A 21473-nucleotide genomic window follows, 5' to 3' on the forward strand; every position below is an offset into this window, starting at 1 on the left:
CCCAGGATAGAGTTCCATGGCGTCAGCCTAGCTCACAGCAACCTCAAACTCCTGGGCTCAAGAGATCCTCCTGCCTCAGCCTCCGGAGTAGCTGGGACTACAAGCAAGCTCCACCATGCCCGGCTCATTTTTTTTCTATTTTTAGTAGAGACGGGGTCTCACTCTTGCTCAGGCTGATCTCGAACTCCTGAGCTCAAGCGATCCTCCCGCCTTGGCCTCCCAGAGTGCTAGGATGACAGGTGTGAGCTACCATGCCTGGCTCAGAATCTTCTCATATTTTGTGTATATCTTTCTATATAGGCAGCCTGGCATTGTGCAAAGCACATAAGCTCTGAAGCTAGACAGGCTTGAATAATGGTGTTATCCTCACCCTTGCAGCTCTACACTGCTTAATAAAGTAACGGCAATGGCCAACTCAGCCTTATCCCCAACCTCTAACCAATTAGATCAGATTCTGCCTGCCAATTACCAACATCCAGACTGTCTTTTTCTAGAATGAGACAGAGACTGTGAGTTTTGGCTTTAAAAAAAACCTCACCCCATTTTCCTTCCCGGAGCCTCACCCCCCACAAAGCCTATCCTCTCTGTGTTGAAACAGATTTCCTTCTTGACAGTAGAATTTCCACTCATACTGAGTCCTTAGTCTTAGGGTCTTTTTGGTTGATGTTCTATTTCACACTTTTAAGCTAGTAGGAAGCCCAATCGCCTGACTTATCATGCTTGCTGTTAGCTCAGCTAGTTTTGAGTAACTTGTTTGGAGCCCATCAAATATTTCAAGTCCTGAGTCACCATTTGGGAAGCCCAGCCTGTTCTGCTGGAGAGAGGTCACGTGGAGAGGCTCCCAGACACCAGTGAATGTACAGCCCAGTCAAGTTTTTGAATGATTCCTGCGCCCACCCCCTTCTGATTGGAGTCACATGACAGATCCCAAGGGAGAACCATGAAACGGAGCCAAGTCAACACAGAGAACCTTGAGAGAAAATAATAAATTAGCGTTTCCAACTACTACGTTGTGCAGTGTTGTGTTATATAGCAATAAATCACTGGAACAGGAACTAACGAGCATGGAGAAAATCTGGGTTTGTGAGAATGAAGAAAGTCATGAAAGAAGAGCTAAAATAAAATGATAACGCAATACAGGTAAACGTGAAGTTAAAAATTAAAAACTGAGAAGACTAAATATGACCTAATTTGGTAAAAAATACTAATACATGTCCAATACAATGAATAACTAGCTGGTAAATGTCCTCATGCTCAGTCTCCTAAGAGGAGATTCTTGATCCTGAAAAACAAAACGGCAACCTTTGAAAAAGACTATTTTGAGAAGGAGAGATATTTTCCCCTTGAGGTCACGTGACAAAGTTTTGCAGTCACTTCCAGGAATGCCACCAAGTCCCGAAGGAAAGAGCTGGTATCATTATAATTATATTTTAACTACATCCTCTGAGTGATATTTTAAGGTGTAATAAGACATCTTTCTAATATAAAAATAAAAGCAAATTATATTGACATATCTTCTCTTGCTGGTAATAGCTGAATGGATAAACAAATAGCTCAGAGAAACGAACACAGCTTAGCTTCATGCCATTCCATGAGCCTCCACGGTCCTGTATCTGGCTGAAATTTTTATGGGCTTCTGTTGAAATTCCCAACCATTGAGAGAAAAAATAATAATAACTAAAAATAAAAATAATTTCGGGAAAATGGGAAAGTTGGTTGTAAGTGAGAAAAAGTGACTTTTTTCTAGCTTGGGGCAAATACTTCATGATTAGGAATGAATATCCTCATGAATGAATATATTTAAAACCAAAACATTTTCTTCTGCTAAAAACAGGGCAAGACTGGCCAGCATGCTCTGTTTTGGAGATCAATGGGAAATAAATACTTCCGTAAAATTCCTAAAGCCTTGACAAATCTAAGCATTTGTATGATAAAGAGCAGATTGCAGAAGGGCCCTTCTGTTCTATTCGCAACACTTTAGAGATTTTCCCCTCTGATTCTGGGGGAGAAATACTATTTATATGGTGTTTATGTAAATGAGAAAATAGAGAGTAATTTCAGTTAGTTAGAACATACGGAAAAAATACATGGTATAAGTTCACCTCTGTCTAAGATGACAGCAGAGAGATGCGTTACCTTGATAGTGTAAGAACAAGTTAAGGACCAAGATCACAGAGGGATAAAAGATCTCCTACCATACTAAGTTTTAAAACATGTATATCAAAGCAATAGACAAGAAAATAAACCAAAAAACCTTACTCCTGGATAAGGGTACAATACCTGAAACTAAAAGTAGAGGTTCCCAGTTGGCTAACATTTTATATGGTTGTTTTTGAATGATTCCTGCACTCACCCCTCAAAGAAGAGGTAGGAAATGAAACATGTTTCATGCGCAACTTTAATCTATAATCTCTTTGGGGAGCAACTCTGCATGTCAGCCCAGCCCAGCAAAGCCAGGCAGGGTGCGTCATCGGTAGAGTTGTCTATTCTCACGAATCTTGAACCAGGAACCAGAAGAAAGCTCGAGTCCATTTCTTGCCTTTCTTTATTGCTTCCTAGTTTTGTTTTATTTTGTTTTGTTTTCCAGTTAAACAGAGACAGTATGGGGATAAATAGCCTTTCTTTTTACAGAACCCTGGTTTTAACTTTGGTTATTGTTTCCTGAGAAATACTATGGCAAAAGTCTTTATTATACAAAAACATTTAAGAAACTTACGTTGAGTTTTTGAAGTTCAAGCTCAACACGGGGGCAAGTTTCAAGAAGGGAGAAGTAAAATCTCTACTTTATATAATTTTTGCAATGATCACTCTTCTAATTTTTTTCCCAGAATTTCTGCTCTGCAACCGTCCAGCCAGAATAGGCTCTCGCTTTTTTTGCTTTTGTCAATTGTAGGTTCTAAATTTAAAACTCAAGTTGAATTTTTTTTCATTTAGCTTTGAGTTCATTTTAGCTTTGGGAGCATGTATATTTAGCTACTGCCAGTCACTCCTTGGTAGAACTAGGGCTAAGTCAGTTTTTTGCCTCTTAAAAGTCTATGAATTTTCTCTAGAACACAGGTTTTTCTAGATCAGAATTAGATATGTTCCCATCACTTAAATGAGAGAGAAATCCTTTTCATGCACACTAAAATTCTTTTGAAAGAAAGAAAAACAAAGGAAAAGCACATCTGAGAAACATCTGACACTATTTATAAAATTATAGCAATGAAAAAAACCAGTGAACATTTTCTAAGGCTGTATCATAGACAAGCCACATACCAGGTACCTACTCTTTTATCTGGATCATTCGAACTATAAAGTTAATGTTATGGAACAGTGTAATAGTTTAAAACACTGCATAACTTACAAATTGTTATAGAAATTTCTGAATTTGTTCATTGCTTTAATAGAATATCCAAAGTTGAAAATGAGCATTTTTGTGGTTTTCACATCTGTCCCTACTGTTTAGAAAACTTTATATTTCGGTTCAATCTCGTAGTTGACCAAACACTCTTGTTTGTTGCCTTTCTTTCCTTGACTTTCAATTCCTTGTTAGCCTCTTGCCATATCACCCAAATCCTTTACACTTTGCTAAAATTTTGGTCATGAATATTTACGATGTCCAGAGAAATAGACCATGACGTTCTCTTAAACTTTAATTCCATTATTTCTTTCCATGTTTCATTGCTTTGGCCCTTGCATTAAATAAATCATGGCAGAAGACATGGTAGGAAAATCAACAGAGGACAGAAAACAGATACGGAAGGATGTATCTTTCATCTGAATACCAGATTGTTATTAATGATGGGAAGAATGGGTGAGATGCGTAGCTACTTACCACTTAACTATAAAATTAGGCATTGGATTAAATGCCTTGTAGAATTCATCAATTTAATGTTTATGCTGACCTTACGAGACCGTACAGTGCGGTGGTTTTAAAATCTCACTTTGGAGCCAGATTGTCTAATTGCAAATTCTTGCTTTTCTACTTGCTAGGTATGTGACGCTAAGCAAGTCGCCTAAGTACTATATGTCTTACAGCTAAACTCAGGATGATAAGAATAGTACCTACATCGTAGATTTGTCATGAGGATTCAGTGAGTTAACGCATCACACTTAGAATGATACTGGGATCATAGTCGTCCCTAAATAAAAGTTTAGCTTATTATTACGTTCCCCATTCTTAGATGGAGAAACTGAGGCACAGAGAAGTTCAATGTAGTTGTTTAAACACCTTGCCACAGCAAACAAAATAGAGTCAGGATTTGAACTCGGGTCTGTTTGACTCCAAAGCTACCAGAGCTAAAGGTCTCCGTTGTTAGCGACAACATTCAGATACTCTAATATCATGGATGAATGCCGTGAATCAACACTGGCCCAGCCCAAAACTCAAATCCTGACCCTGGCAAGTGTTTTTAAACCCAGCTCTGAACACTCAGCGGAGGATGTACAGAATTTAGATAAGGCAAAAAGTGGCATTTGGCCTGAATTACAAAAGGCACCATTGTCTCAGCCAAAACTGTCCAAAGGCTGTTTTTTGGTTTTTGTCTATTTGGAATGTTGGGAAAAATTGGGAATTTATACTTAAATCTCATTATATATCATTTATAGTCTGTTAAAATTGTGTTTAACTATAGGTAATTCTTATCACAAAGTATAGGTTAAAGAAATCTTACATAATCTTTTATTGATGCTTTTACATATAGTTCTAATGTATAGAACTATAACAGTATAATAATATTTTTAGATGGAACGGAACCCTTCAAACTATTACAATAATGATTTTGGCCGCCAGTTTGGGCAAAACAAGAGGGCAGGCAATCACCCTAGAAAGGCTTATTACAGGGCATGTGCTACTAATTCAGTGTCCTAAATTGACCATTTTATAAAATTCATGTCCAACTCACAATATTTTCCTTAAAACTATCTTCTGTATTTTCCCTGTGTCAGTAAAAAGCAACTTTATTCTTCCGGGTGCTCAGGGCAGAAGACTCGGTACCATCCTGATTCTTGATCTTTTCTCACAGCCCACATCCGGCACATCAGCAAACCCCACTGGCTTTTCTTTCCAGATGTACTCGGAATACGACCACCTCTTGTCATCCCTTCTGCCACCGCTCTGGTCCAAGCCCCGATCATCTCTGCCTCGGATTATGCTCTCTCTGCCCTCCTCTTACTTCAGCCACTCCTTCAACAACTCCTCTGCTCGAAACCTCCAAGGGCCCTCAGGGTGACATCAGAAGCCTTCCAATGACCTTTAGACCCGACATAATCCACCATCTAATGTCGTTCTGACCTCACTTGCTGTGATGCTACTTGCTCAGTCACTCCAGCCAACTTGGCCTCTTCTCTGTTTCTGGAACCATCCGGCAGGTTCTTGTTTCTGGGGCTCTGCTCTTCCTGTTCCTTCTGCCTGGCATGCTCATCCCACCGGTAGTCAAGCAGCTTTGGGTCTGTCTTAGTCTGTCCACGCTAGACAACAGAATACAACAGACTGGGTAATCTGTAAAGAACAGAAATTTATTCCTCATGGTTCTGGAAGCTCCCATCGAGGTGCCAGCAAGTTCAGTTGTGGTGTCTGGTGAGGGCTGGCTCTCTCTGCTTCCAAGGTGGCGCCTTGTCACTGTCCTCCAGAGGGGACGAATGCTGTGTCTTCACATGGCAGAGAAGTAGAGGACAAAAAGGTCCTAGCTACGTCCCCGTAGCCCTTTTATAAGGTCACTAGTCCCATTCCTGAGGGCTCTGCCCTGGTGGCTTAATCACTTCCCAAAGGCCCCACCTCTTAACACTGCCACATTGGGGTTTAATTTCTAACGTGGGAATTTCGGAGGGACACATGCATTCAAACCATAGCATGGTCTTTTCTCAAAAGTCAATTTCTCAATGAGGCCTTCCCTCTATCCAAAATTTCAACCCAGTGTCCGCACCCCCATGCGTTTATTCCCCCTCACTACAATACTCTTTCCCCTCAGACTCAGTCTGTGTCGCTGTCTAATAGAATGTATTTTCCTCATTTACCTTGTTTAGTGTCCGTCTCCCCTACTGGGTTCCAAGCTCCATGAAGATAGGGATTTGTTCTGTCCATTTTTCTCACCGCTGTTTCCCCAATGCCCGTCACATAGTAGGCACTAAAAACATTTCTGTTCAGTGTTGCTGGATTTCATTCAGACAAAATGGAGATTATAAACATCCTACATGAAAAGCTAGCAAAAACATTTTCCACTTACCAACTTGTTAGATATTCAGTCAGTCCTAACTAACAGTTCCGAAATCAATTCTAATTACCTGACAACATGATGTCCAAACTGAGGTATTTATATTTTCTGTTTATCCCACTTTCTGGAACATTTGATAGCAGCTTTCCACCACAAAAACATTTTTAGATTAAAATTACTTTGCCCCCTGTGGTTATCTGTGGGCACTTGGGACAGATCGTTTGCTAGGGCTCAGTAAGCCAGTGCTGATTGGCCATTGGCAACTCTAACCAACTTTAAATTTCAGGAAAAATGCCCAGAGATCGCTAATCCTACAGAAGAGACAAGGTATTCTGAAGGTACAAGATACCAGGTAATTTAATTCTCTTGATATTCTTGATAGCAAATAGCTTTATATCATAATTACTTACATTTTCATGATGCTTGCCAGGCAGGTAAGTTATTGCTTTTGAAAATAAATGCAATAAAGGCAAATTGAAATTATTCCCGACTGAGCACAGCTGTGTAGTATTTAGTGCTTTGTTTTATAAAATAGAAAGTGTTACCACGCTCTAGAAATCATCAACTAAAATTGATGGTTTGGTAGCGAACTTCTCTTTGACTACCAGCGTTGTTATCAAGATCCACAGTAACTCAAAGACTCTAATATTTCTCCATCTTGTCACTTAACAAACCAGAATCAAGAGAGTCTGATCATATTCAGACTTGCAAACCTCATCTGTGCTGGTATTTCTACTGGTCGGCATTGAGTCATTTCATAAGTAACTTATATTGTCCTTATGTAGAAAATGCTGGAAGGCTAAATTATAGTTAGAATTAAGATCCTTAACATTGTATTGCTTTAGAAGAGAATAGCCTAGGATTTTAGAATATATTTAATAGTTATATGTATTTCTCCAAATAAAAGTTTTTACCTTGAAATGTTTAAAGATTGCAAGAATATTTAGATAATTTTTCCCATTGTTTTTCCTTCAAGTAATTTCAAAGAGTGGTATAATAATATTTTTATGTTGGTTGCTATATATCTCTGGGGAAATTAGTGAAATATTTAATGTTCATCAAAACCAACAGATTGGTAGTCCAAAGCTATGCTGACTCTTTTTTTAAATCTAATGGCTACTTGACTTAAGTGAGCTCACTAGACCCTGTTAGTATATTTACCAAAACATAAACATGGGCCATGGTGTTTTAAACACCATTTTGTGGAGTCCAATATAAAATATGATTTGCTTTTAAGTCAACTGCACATAGATTTTTCTGTAATATAAATGAATAGAAAGTTATTTAAGGTGGCATAAAGACTTGATTAAGATCGCTGTCTCCCTAGCTACTTTGCCTGGATACTAATCCTAGTTTTGCCCCTTGATAGCCATGAATTCTGGAGCAAGTTATTCGACCTTTCTGTGTCTGTTTCTTAATCTATAAAAGAGGCATAATACTGCTACCTAAGTCATAGAAGCTCAAATAATTGAGCACATGTAAAATTCTTAAAACAGTGCTTGGCTCATTTTAGTATTCAGTAAATGTTACTATTAATATAAGGATCGCATACATTGTTTGACTCTCCAGCCGGTGGGTGGCTACTAATTCAGACACATATAGGAGGACGTATATTGGGGGCAGCAGTCTGGAGGCAGATAAGATTCCATTCCCCACAGTGGAATCTTCTACCTGGACAGACTGAGAGTCTGTCAGGCACTGCTACATTAACTGGATGTCGTTTTGAATTATACCAATAATTAATTTAAACGATCGCTTTCTAAAGAGGAGAAAATTAGGGCTGATAACAGAGCAAATAAATGTGTCTATAAAATCCATTTCAATCCACCGACTTCATTGTTTTAATGATGTTGAATAATTTTCATTCTCACATTGGAATAACTAGACATAGGAAAGCTCTTAGATTAAAATATGCACACTTGGATATAAATAAAGTATACATAGTTTGTACATGATATGGCAAAAGGAAATAAACTACCGGGGGAAGGATCTTTATATATACCCCTGTGTTTTGTTTCTTTTATGACTGCAGTTCATAATTAGCGGTGCTTTAGGGTAAAATATGACTGTCTTTTCACAGAAACTCTCAAAGATGCAAGTTGTCTGTGTGGGACTGCTCCTTTTCAGTGTGATCTGGGCAGCACCAGTAAGCATTTACAAATTCACTTATAAATGAATTGTATGTTTCATAGACTCTCTTGCTGTCTTTATCTATTTTTCTTTTAAGCAATGTCTATTTAAATTAGTGGCATGTACCTAACTCATTACAATAAAGTACCGAGCAAATAGAAAGCCTCTAGGACTTAACATAAATGCCTGTCACCAAGAAGGCCCTCAATAAATATATGCTAAATTACAAGATACCACGTTGCATTTAAAGGAACACTGAAACCAATATTTTTGAGAAAACCAATAGCTGGCCATCGCTTTTCAAATCAGCTGCCACTAATGAGTGATACTCAAAGACAAATTATAGCACGTTAAAAGAACATTTCAATATTTTACTAACAACTTAAAGAAGTTGACAGGAATGTTTTAAAGCTAACTAACCAGATTCTGTCAATGGATGATCATGCAAAAAGATGAGAACTTTTCTGTACTTCCTGCAAGACCCTGACACTGTGGGATCCTGTAATGATTTCTTCTTCATCAGCAAGGCTCAGTGTGGGACGTGGTACCCGGTACCCTAAGCCTCACCCAAATCAAGCTCCTATTTCCTGTGACTCACCCAGATGAGCATTCAGGATGTGACCAAATTATCTCGTGAAAATGCTGAATGTGACAGATATTTCCTGCAATGCAGACACAGCGCTGATTAGATAATGTCTGAACAGCATCCTAACCACTCAGAGTTGCCTTTCCAGTCGGAGAACCGTGGAAACAAGAGCTCACTCCATGGTCGATCGTACTGAAATATAGGTCCTGAGTGAGTGGGTGACCAGTCGGGTAACCAGGCTGGCAAGGGTGACCCAGGCCCTCTGTGAGGACAGCAGAAATCGAGGGAGTGTGTCCCCCTCTCAGCACACACCCCCTCACAGTGCTGTAGGGGACGGCACTGCTTCCAAGGGACATCTGTCAGGCACGATGCACATGACCTCACGACCTCACCAGTCAGAGCCCAGAGGCCTGCACTCAGACACCGAGGTGGGGGACTGAGTCTTGCCAACCCAGCTCAGGCCAACCAGCTAAGGATTTTATTTGGAGCAACACATTCCAAGGAACAGCTGGAGCAGTGCTCTTTGACCATTTTGCGGTAAAGGTGCCATGTCAACATGGATCCGATGACCACTGGTCAAAAGAGGCAGACAATGGCGTCTCCACTACAGGGCCACATTCAAGCGTGGAACAGCTGCCAAGCGGGTGTGGATGGAGAAGGACGGGGTGCAGATTTCAAATGAAAGAGGCTCAGCAAGGACAGGGAGACAGCATTTGGAAGAGTGGAATGGTCAAATGTGACGTTTTAGCAATTATCTAAATTATTTGATAATAGGTTGGTGGTTTAAGAAATTAGTATATACTGAGTCCCTTGAATGCATCTTGGAATTGTAAGCTGAATTCCAAACAATTCAAGAATGGAAGAAAATAAAAGATGTTTATTAGGCCGTGCAATTCAATGAATATTCATCAATATGCAATTAGACTAGAAAGACTTTGTTATAAGTCACAAGAAATCATGGACTATACTAAGGTACCCTATACTGTCAAGGGTGTTTTTAAATCCATAAATGTGTTCTGTAAGAAGATGCCAGATACTCACATTGTCATTTCTTTCTTTTGTTTAATATCTGTCCATCTTATTTTTATGTTTTCTTCCTCCTATCGTCTCATTTTCCAAAACTATTTTCACTGTTATGATATTTTGAAAGATGATGCAGAGGTCTAGATTTATAGTCACAAGATCATATAAGAACCAGCAGAAGAAAGAAATACAATAAAGAATAAAATTATAAAATATGCCTTGAGGATACTTAATATAAACTTCAGGAACATTTCTTTTTATTACCAAATTTTTTTTTCACATTTAATCATTTAAAATTTTTTTTTTTATTTCAGCATATTATGGGGGTACAGATGTTTAGGTTACGTATGTTGCCCTTGCCCCCCTCCCCTCCACATTTAAAATTTTTTATTATTTTAACCCCGGGACTTTGAGATAGAGGATTTAGATTAACATATCTTCTCTGCTTCTACTACCTCTACCAGCTGTGTAAGTGTACGCAATTGTGATTCCTCTGCCTGTCTCATAGGGGTTATTTTGGGACTCAAATGAGATTATGTGTACAAAGCAGTTTCCAAATGGTAAACTGCTATATATTATAAATATAAGGTGTTTTGACAAACTATTGTTTGTTTCTAGAATGGAACAGAACATATCAGGCAGAGATGCCTTGGAGTCCAGCCAAGGGGATACTTTCTAAGCTTTTGAGTTTATATTTCTAAGATGATTTTATCAGTCGGAGTCCAGTCTGGAAAACAAAATCCACGATAGAGAGTTCCATAGAGGGATTTTATCTGGGGAACTAGCCACAGAGTACAGGAAGAATGGAAAGGGCAAATCAAGCGTGATGAGGCCGCCTAAAGATTGGAGCGACTACCACCCCGAGGCCTGGAAGGAAAATAGAGGAGGGCGTGTTCCCAGGCTCCTCCAGGAACCAGGACCGCAAAGGGGACGGATCAGTTCTAGAGCGCAGCCCCACAGAGGGAAAGCAGGGAAGGGCAAGCCTGGGCTTCTCTCTCCGTCTGTCCTCCAGTCTCGGGCCTCCATCCATCAGCCAAACCCAGACGGAAGCAGAAGGGCAAAGGAGCTCAGGAAATGGGATTGGTAGGAATCGGCTCAGCCTGAGCCGGAGAAACACTGGATCTGAGAGCAAGGAGAAAAATCACCAATGTCTTACTGCCAGGAACAGCCTCCTCCATATGAAACAAAATATAGAACTTCAAGGCGTATTCAGGACACACACTCTCTAGGTAAATGAGACAGCCGGCCCAGGTGGCCCTCGTATTGTTTATCTCTTTATTTAATCTTTCCCTTAAGGGCTTCTCTCTCTCATAGGAGTGACCCACCCTGGTGTCTGCTGCCACTTTATTACACAGACACAAACCAGCCCCACACGCTGGCTCCCCTGGCCACAGCTGAGGTGGGCTAGGAGTGTTGAAAAGAAACAGGGCAATAAAAATACTGAGAATAAAAGAGTTATTACATTCATTCCTTTCACAGAAAACTCACTGCAGGAGTCTCAGGTCCCGTCCTGCGCACTTTCCTGCGACATATAAACTTTAGCCCCGAAGCCTGGGACGAGTTGCCAGGGTCTGTTCTTTCTAAGTTTCTGGCCTTTCTCCACTTTAATCATTAACCTTCTTCCCCAGGCACCCTCCAGAAATTTTGACACTTTCATGTCCAACCAAGAAAAAGAATTCGTCCCGATCTGTTGGCCACCTCCATTTTCCCTTGCCTGAACGAGATGTCCGGCCAGATGACTGGCAGCAGGAAGGTTTTATGCCCAGGTGTGGGCCTGCCCCTTACCTGAATGGCTATGGTTCTACCCTTGCTGGGCCACCAACATCCTCATATTTTAATTCAATATAACAATTACCGAACTTATATAATTGATGCACACATAGGGTCCACACCACTGAACTCTGATTTTAATCCACTTATATTTAACAATTTCTAGCTTGCCAGCGAAAACTTCTTTTTCAGTGGATACCAATGACAGCCACTGGCCCTCCCTTCCCCCAGCACACCCACTTGGTGGTTCTCTGAGCTTAAATCTGGCTCTGGAAATGGGAATGGCCTTGTCTCCCTCTGCGGGAAGAAAGTTGGCACAGTCTTTCGTAATACTGAAATAAATATGAGAGTGAGGAATGTGTCCATCTCCTTTTGGTAAGAATAATTTTCCACATTGAATAATACAACCTGGTGAGAGAAAAATAAATGAAACGTTTGTCGTTTGGAGAAATTAATGAAAGAAGGGATGTTCTATTTGGTGAAGTTTTGTTTCTTGTTTCCTTTCAGACATTTCAACCACAGACTGAGAAAACTAAGCAAGGATGTGTGGAAGAACAGAGGGTAAACAGAATTCGTCTTCTCAAATAACTCTATTTTGGTTCTGTAAAAAAAAAAAAAAAGTCAGTAAGAGAACATTTTAGCTGTCAAAATAGTCTGGGGTACTTAAGAATGGAAGTGCAAAATTATGCAACATAATTTTGATACTTTCTGATTAATCGGGTATTATAATTCCCACGACATGTGATAGAACAAAGGAAAGCATCCGAAATAGAGAATAATTTCTCTTCAGTGGTTTCTTCCTTCGGATGAAAACAGTGGTTTGCTAGGCAACGTCCAGAGGGATGAATGAGTAAGAATTCTAGGATATTGTTACTAGCAAACAATATTTTCTCACAAGTACACACGACAACCATTTCGCCCTCAGAGTGATAAAAGGAGAGAAAAAGAAAAGGTGGCTAACAGATCTTAATGGAAAATTCTGTTTACATGGAGTCTGTTTTCCACATGCATCCAGAAACTTAAAAAAATTCTCTCTGGTCTGCATGTCACCAAATCGCAGCTTAAGTCTGCTTGTCACGGTTTCTCCTGGCAGTTCTAGAAAACTCTGTTCTAAGAACTAACCATCTTCCGTTCTCTAGCTCAGCTGAAAATTGCAAAGGCCAAAACTGCACACTTAAGAGCCTGAATATTCATGATGCTGCGAGTTTTGGCAACTGGACATCAGACGCAAATGTCAGAAAACCTGTCTTTCTCCTAATCACTTCACTCTCTCCCACCTGAAAATATTTCCACATGCTCCATTTCCACTGAAATTCGGTAATAAAATTGAGGCACCCTGGGAGGGAAAGCCGTGGACGGTCACTCTTAAGGAAGACAGATTTAGGGATATGTAGAAAAGCGAGAAGGAAAGCACGCCCCCCTGTGGTTATAGGAAGTACTGCCATTTGTCAAAGGCAGAATTCGACTTTGCCCAAGTTAAAAAAATATCTTGTACTATCAAAAAGAGAGCCAGAGAACTTCTTAGTAAGAGATAAACCCACCTTAATATAATGTTGTGTTTTTGTAGATAACGTACAAGGGTCGCCATGAGAAACATGGGTATTATGCTTTTAAGCATGTTTACACATCACCTGGGAAGAGAAATGGAGCTGACACGAAGGTAAGCTGAATCTTTGAGTGACCGTCCTCGCCGTGGACCAGACTCTGGACTCGCCCCAGGAACACCCGTAGGGGAGGTGAAGTTCGCTTTCGCCTGCTCCGGGGCTTCCGTCTGTGGCCACTTTCCCCACACTCCGGTGCTCCTCAAGCCTCTCCGTTGCAGAACCCTGGGTTCCAGAACCTTCCTGATCCCCACCCCATGCCATGGCCCCAGTCCTACTCTGCCTCAGGACCTGCTACTGCGGGTGTGGTCCTAGTGGACCCCAGATGCCCACGGACGGCCATTATTGCTTCTGAATAATGTTTGATCTTTTATGAGGAGGTTTTCTGGACATATTCGACCACAGACTCTAACAGTGGGGATTTCACCAGGCGAAAGCTGATAAACCATTTTGGTCTAAAAAGTGACACATTTTAGTGCCTCTTAAATTTATTCCATGGGTGACTCTTTCTGTGTCAGGATGCTCAGAAGAGAAAGAATGAGGCCTTTGTCGCCAGGATGACAATAATTCTTTTCACTCAGTCCCTTCTTGCAGACTAATTGGCCAAAGGGCTGGAAACAGCTTAAAATGCCATCAGCAAAAGAACTATTTGCTTTTTCCAAATCTGGCTTCATTTCCCATGGAAGCAGTAGTTTCCTTTCAGAATGTACCTTTCTGCCACTCAATGTCCTTTAAATGGCACCTCTAAGACGACATCTAACTGCTTATGTGAATAAGTTAAAACTTATTATTTGACAAATGTATGTTGAGTTCTTTCTATTGTGTAAGATGCTATGTGAGATAACATGATGGGTAAAACTTAATTATTTCTCTGCAGGATCTTAGAAAATGAACAAAAGGCACTTACGAAAATCATTATAAACCAAGACAGAATGTGGAAAGTACCATGTGAGTGGTACAAAAAAAGGAAGGAAGGAAGGACATCTTACTTTAGGAGCTTGGAGTAGAAAGAAATTAGTTCCTGTCCTGGTGTTCAGGGAAAGTTATTTGATGGAAATAACTGAGCTGGGTCTTGGAGGATGAGTAGGATGTGAGCAAACGGAAGTGAGTGGGAGAGGCCATTCTCCCTGTTCTCCATGAAAAGAAATGATAGGAGCCAAGACATGCAGATAGAAAAGCAGAGAACCAGCCACTGCTGCATAGCCCATTGTGAAGTCAATGATGCAACCAGAAATCATCGAACATAAGCGAATCAAAAAACAAAGCTTTTTCTATTTTCAAAATATTTTCTCCAATGTAAAAGTGGTCAGCCATCACATACTGCAGTTTAAAAGTCGTTTTATGTTTCCATATACAAAAGAACTCTGTTTAGTCTTCTAATGAAAGCCTATTCTAGTATATACATGCTTCCCTTTTAAAACCAGTGGAAGCACCAAAAATAAAACAAAACTTCCCACTTCAGAGTAGGGGATGGAAAAAAATTAGGAAGGGATTATTATAATCTACCGATTCTCTAACCCACCTGTTTAATTCAAAAGGTTCTATTAGCAGTGAGTAAATGAACTTCATTGCCAAGGAAAATGTAAATGTCAAAGTAAAAGTTTGCAAAACTCAGTGACTTCAGATAAGTCAAATGTTTAAAATACCCTTTATTTAGAAATATACTACACCACTACAAAGTTTATTTCTATTTTTTTTCCTCATGGAAAAATCTTATTTATTTTCAGAATATACTCACCAATATAAAAAAATTGGTAAATAATGGTATCGTAATGTTTAAAAATAAATCATTTCAAATGATACCTTAAAAATACTACATGTTGGCACATTACAAAGAAAAAAACCTTCTATTGGTGCCCAAATAGAAGAAGGCTTAATAACGACAATAGACTAATTGAAAAAATTACAACTATCCACAGGTGCAAAGATCTGACCTGGAAAGTAATTAGCCCATAAAGTGTTCGAGGAAAGAAGAGGTGACCATAGGTTATGAAAACAGGGAGGGGTTTGTATTGGGGGACCCCTGAGAGTCTGTGATACCCAACTCTTGATCTCCAACTGGATATTGCTTTTTGAGCTCAGGTCCTATATTCCCTTCCCATCAACATGTCTAACATAAAAGCCATTATCTTTTTCATCCTTTCTTCATTTTTACATGTCCAACTTCTAGTCCACTGTTCCTCCTAAACCCCTTATTTTTATTTTGTTAATCTCTTACGAAATTTCACTAGCTCTTCATACTCTACAAGATAAAAGCACATTCTTTAACCCTGGCAGCCCAGGTTCCATAAGCCTCCAACACTCTTTTTGTCTGTTCAGACCCCGGTTGGGTCGGAGGTCTCTGCCTCCCGGCTGTGCCTCAGCCCTCCACAGCCCGGTAGGATTTACTGCCTTTGCGAAGCCAAAAGTCACCCGGGATTGCTTAGAACATGGAACACCCAGCCCCATTTCTTACACGTCCCAGTCCCTCAGTAAATACCTCTCATTGATTTCACATCACTCACCTGTTCAAAGGCCTAGGCGGTGATGTGATAGATTCCAGCCCACCCTACACTTTAAAGGTGAAAAGAAAGTACATCCTTTACTCTGTAATCGTTCTGTTGCTTAAGAGCTCTTACTCGTGGGTTAACAGACGGGCAAGAGAATGTGCATAATTAAATTCAATCTGTTTAAATTTAAGCTGACCTAATAATTTAAATAGTTCATTACATAAATTCTTCAGTGTCTTATAGATAGAAGTACTCAGATCCTCACTGCCCCTCATCCTTGCTCTAAGGTGGCACCCAAGTGTGGCTCGTACCATCCACTACATGTCACACCCCCCGTGTAGAAACGTGGCCCACACCAGAGCAGCGAGGGGGACTTGGAATCCCCAGGCATCATGGGTCAGTGCTGCGTGACCACGCGTGTGCTGCTTGTCCTGCGGCCTCCTAAGTTAGACTCCTCTTCGTTTGAGAACGACTCACTTTGTTCTTGGTGCATGTAGACACATTTCTCCTTTAAGAGCTACCTCGCTGCCTTTATGGTGACATCCTCTAGAAAGTTCCAGACTAGACTCTCAAAGACTCCTGTATCTAGCTCTGCCGCAGCGGAATAGTGGGTGGCAGAGGGCAAAGTCAGGCTCAGCTCCTCTCTCTTCCTGACCACATTGTTCTGCCGACAACCCTCTATTGAGTTCGTAGACCCTTTTTATTAGACATCTGGTGGTTGGGGGTTTTTTTTATATTGCCTAAGAATTGTTGGATTTTTAAAATTTGACATAAAATAATCACTTTATCTTGAAAATTGTACTTTAGCAGGAAGAAAAAGACAATGTTGCTCTTCGCCATTTGGACGAGAGAAGACATCAAGAACCAGCACCTAAAGAAAATGTTGTCCAGGAAAGAGAGAAAAATGTGTCCCTTTCTGAAGCCAGTGAAAATAACCAAAGTAGTAAATCCCCAAATCCTTTCGCAAATAGACAGACACCGAATGAAGACTATAGTATCAGTAACAAGGAGAATGTCCACAATGACCTAAAGATGTCCGTGTATGCGGAATCACCTGGGAACACAGGGGCTGATGACGGAGACGACGCCATCAGCAAACTGCATGACCAAGAGGAATACAGCGCAGCTCTCATCAGAAAAAATCTGCAGCATATAATGGGGCCAGTGACTGCCATTAAACTCTTGGGGGAAGAAAACAAAAAGAACAAACCTAGGAATGTTCTCAACAAGATTCCAGCCGGTGCGAACTACGCTAAAGCCCGCTCAAAAGACAGAAAGAATCCTCAAAGAGATTCCCAAGCCCAGAAAAGTCCAACAAAAATCAAAGGCAGTCATTATACCCAAGACACCGCCAACTACCTAAAACATCTCTCGAAAGTCAAAAAAATCCCCAGCGATTTTGAAGGTAGTGGTTATGAAGATCTTCAAGAGAGAGGGGACAATGATGTCTCTTCTTTCAGTGGGGACGGCCAACCTTTCGAGGACATTCCCGGTAAAGGAGGAGCTGTGGGTCCTGACCTGGAAGGGATGGATATCCAGACAGGGGTTTCAGGCCCAGCTGAAGCTGAGACCGTCACTCCCGACACAAGAGGGCCAGGTTATAATGAGATCCCAGAGAGGGAAGAAAATGGTGACTACGCCTTTGGAACCAGGGGTGAAACAGCCAAAGAGCCGGATGCTGTCGATATCAGCCTTGTGGAGGGCAGCAACGACATCACGGGTAGCACCAACTTTCAGGAACTCCCTGGACGAGAAGGAAACAGAGTGGATGCTGGCAGCCAAAATGCTCAGCAAGGGAAAGTAGAGCTTCACTACCCTCACCCGCCCTCCAAAGAGAAAAGAAAAGAAGGCAGCGGCCATGCAGCTGGAAGTACCAATTATAATGAAATCCCTAAAAACGGCAAAGGTAGCACTAGGAAGGGCACAGAACATTCTAATAGGAACCAAGGAACTGTTAATGAAGAACAAAGATATTCTAGTAAGGGCAAAAGTCGGGGCCCGCTCCTTCCTTCTCGTGGTCTTGATAATGAATTTCAAAATGAAATAGGTTCCCATTATGGCCCCAATAATGAAAGGGATACAACACACAGCAGAAAATATCATTACGTACCCCATGGACAAAATAATTCTGTGCGAAATAACGGTATACCACAAAGAAAAGGCTCCAGGGGTCACAGAGGACCCCATTCCCACAGGAGGTTCAGTTCCCCTAGAAGGGAGGACAGTAGTGAGTCATCTGACAGCGGCAGTTCCAGTGAGAGCGATGGCGACTAGTCCACCAGGAATTCGCAGCAGGGTCGCGGTTTGAAGAGCTGGCTGTCTGTGCGTCGCCACAGAGGAGAGCCACCTGACAGCAGACACAATAAAGAGAGGACAGAGCAGGGGTTTGGGGGGGTGGGGGTGGGTGGGAGTTGAGTGAGCCAGGAAGCCTGGTCGGCTCAGGGGAATTTTTGCTGTTTTAATGGTCATAGCATGAAATTGTATTCAAAGTTATAATGCTTTTTTTTAAGTAAACAAACAAAAAAAACTCCTTAAGGATTGATGAAGTAGGTAACATTTGAATAGGTGTCATTTTAAAGTAGTCTGTGAATGTCACAAATGCCTTGCGGTGTTGTTTGCTCTGTAGACATGGAAATAAACAATCTCTCTCTCTCTCTCTCTCTGTTAATTTGTAATTAAATGATCTATAGGAAACTCTGTCGTCTGGTGCTTCATTTCAGAGGCGACAAGGCTAGCTTTGCCTCTGGCAAAGACAGCGCCTATGGAATTAATCCCCCGAGAAAGCTGGAAACAGCTTGGCCTTTTTCCTCTGACCCCTCTCTGCTCTTATAAAAATATCCTACTTCATATCCTCCTACGCGCTTTCCTCTGTTGCACATTTATAACTTCTTATAAGGCAAATATTATTTCCTGAAACAAATCTCCATATTATTATTTTTCTCAATTCTAGCTCCTTCCAGACAAAGAGGATAATAAGGGTGGCGGGAGGGCAACAGGGAGAATTTGAGGAGAAACAAAAATGCAAAACCAAGACAGAAACTGAGTTTGGCGGGGATGGTTCATTGGCTGATTCCAACTCATTTCTAGCCTATTTGCTTTTCTCATGTTTTAGTATAAATGTTTTTTCAGCTAATGATGGCCTTGTGACACTGGTCTGGAAATTAGACCTAAGTCTTCTGATAAGGGAGGGGGGTAGAGTTCGGGAAGGGCTTTTGTTCCTCCTGATGAAAAGAACTTACACAGCTTACTCTCTCTGTGGCTGTACGTGGACGTGATGGCAGGAGGTGCAGCAGCCATCTTGTGTCCATGAAGCAAAGGACAAAATAATCATAGAGGTGTGCCTGAGCCAGCTGCTGCCTCCAGTGTCCTTGTTCTGTGAGAAAAATAATTCTCTATTTGTGGAGCCACTGTTTGGGTTTTTTTTTTTTTTGGTAATTGGTAACTGAATTGAATTTTCAATTGATAACACCTCTCCATTCCCGACATTCTTCTAAATGAGGAGGGCCGAGAGAAGAAGAAAGGGAGAAATAGACAATAGAGAAAGAAAAGTGCACATGATTTCTCTTGTCTTGTTAAGATCTAAATTTCCAAACAGCAGAAATCATGCCTGGCACATTCTATACAGCACTTAGATTATTGAGTTGAATAATGTATGTAGCAAAAGTGAATACAAGTCAATATCAGTACAACATGGCACCTTCAAAAATATAAACTCTCACGTTGGGGTAGATAGAAGGTATTTTTTAACCAAATAAAAGTGGCCATATAAACTATGGAATCAATCAGTTTCTCCACGTATTCACATAAATAATAATCACTAACATGATTTGCATGGTTATCAGATGCCATGATCTGTTAAATCCTTTAATCTGTTCAGCCACTCTATAACATGGGTGCCATGACAATCTCCATTCTACAGACGAGGAAACTGAGACATGAAACTGTAAGTAAATGTCCCAGCTGATAAGGTAGGATTTACCCCTGGGGAGTCTGGCTCTTTGCTCTTAAACACTATATTGCCAAATATTACAAAGATAGGTGTACATGGCACATAATACACATCATATATGATGTGTACAAACATGAAGTATGTGTACATTCATGCACTATATGCATATGTGTGCATATATGTGTGTACACAGAGAGAGAGACAGAGAGAGAAACTTGAAAGAAACGCCGAGTAGAACCCTCATCTGCTCTGCATCTTCCGTATACAACAGAGATCAGCATCAATGGGAAGACTTAACCTGTCACCTAATGTCACCATCAGAATTTCCAGAATAAATTATTCCTAGTACTTTGCTTTCTTTTTTTTTTTTTTTATAAAAGACAATTTGGGAAAAAAAAATACCAAAACAAAATTGGAGGCAATTAACGAAGTGAAAAAAATTATATCAGAACTGCAGAATAACGAACTGAAATCAACCCGCTATTTACATTCCAGGTGATATCAGACTTTTACGTGTGAATAGTCTGATCGCATGAAAAACGCTCCTTGTAGTGAAGGGAAAACATGAACCGGCAGAGAAAATGAATGCTTTCTTTGGGTAAATGCAGGCGGTGGCTTCCAAAGTTCATCTGTCCTCGTCTGCTATCTAGTGGAGAAACTGTACATTTCATTTCTCTGGTCAGATCTTGTTTCCTCTCTCCAAACTTGAGCGTTCGTGGGTATTTTCTCCCAACACTGGCGATGTTTATATTTTCTCCCTCCATTTAAGGGAAACTAGAAACTATTTCAACATCCGCGATGCACAGCTATTGGGTGCAGACGTGGAGGAATTAGTCCGAACATGGGAGGACCAGGGGTCCACGGGACGCCCTGCAGCCGGGAGTGGGGCTTGTGTTTTATCCGAACCCATGTTTCAGCCACAGAGCTGCACTAGCTTCATTTTTTTAAACAGATTTCCAAAACAGGGCAGAAAATTTCAGCCTGTGTAGCTGCCTTATAAAGGATGATGGAAAACAACCTAATCTGCATTTTTTTTTTTTTTTTTTATGTCCAAAAAGAAAACGTTGCTGTGCCAGTCCTGGGACCAGGTTCCAGCTCTGTCACTCATTTGCAACCTGGCTACTCCCTCTAACCTCACCTTCCCAGATTTCTCTGCTTGTAAATATCCACCTTGATTTTGCAACCCTAATCGATCTGTTCTTGGCAACTCCAGCCAGTCAGGGCAAGAGATCTGACCCTGGTCGGCATAACGTGTAGCTCGGTCGAAAAACATTTACTAAATGATCATATTTTACAAAATTCTGGGGGGATCAAAAGAAGAGAAGAGATGCTCCTGGCCCTCATCAAGACTGTGATTCAGTCAAGGAGAAAGGCAGACAAAAGATACAAGATAGAATGTGGTTAAGTTCAATAATGGAAATATAAATAAAGGGAGACAGGAGTTTTGAGAAGGAGATGATGTCTAGCTGGAGAAAGGAGTGAGGATATAGTAAAATCCATTTTCCATTTTAAGGTACTACACATTTAGAGAAGCTGCAGACAGTCTCGACAGATAAATGAGAGCTTCACAGTCGATGATCTTAAATGAGACTCTATGTAGTTTGGAGCTTAAGCTAGATCTCCCCACCCCGAGGACTGGGAAATGGTGGTGGGTGAGGTGGGGGTCTGGGGAAGGTGGGAGGAGGACAGCTAGTCGTCGGAGGTCACACAACAGATCGTCGCTGTGGTCTG

At 40.9% G+C, this 21473-nt stretch overlaps 1 protein-coding gene across 2 annotated transcripts; it reads left to right on the forward strand.

Annotated features, from left to right (window-relative positions):
- Positions 1 to 8286: 8286 nt before the first annotated feature.
- On the forward strand, positions 8287 to 18067 carry MEPE (matrix extracellular phosphoglycoprotein). 2 transcript variants are annotated; one of them, XM_012647192.1, is made up of 4 exons: positions 8287 to 8340; positions 12211 to 12264; positions 13271 to 13363; positions 16601 to 18067. In XM_012647192.1, the coding sequence occupies exons 1-4, from the start codon at positions 8287 to 8289 to the stop codon at positions 18065 to 18067; spliced, it is 1668 nt and encodes a 555-aa protein (XP_012502646.1). The 2 variants fall into 2 exon arrangements, with proteins under 2 accessions (XP_012502646.1, XP_012502647.1); XM_012647193.1 differs by lacking the exon at positions 13271 to 13363.
- The last annotated feature ends 3406 nt before the right edge of the window (positions 18068 to 21473 follow it).

The sequence above is a fragment of the Propithecus coquereli genome, unplaced genomic scaffold (assembly GCF_000956105.1).
Source record: "Propithecus coquereli isolate 6110/MARCELLA unplaced genomic scaffold, Pcoq_1.0 Scaffold26, whole genome shotgun sequence".
NCBI lineage: Eukaryota > Metazoa > Chordata > Mammalia > Primates > Indriidae > Propithecus > Propithecus coquereli.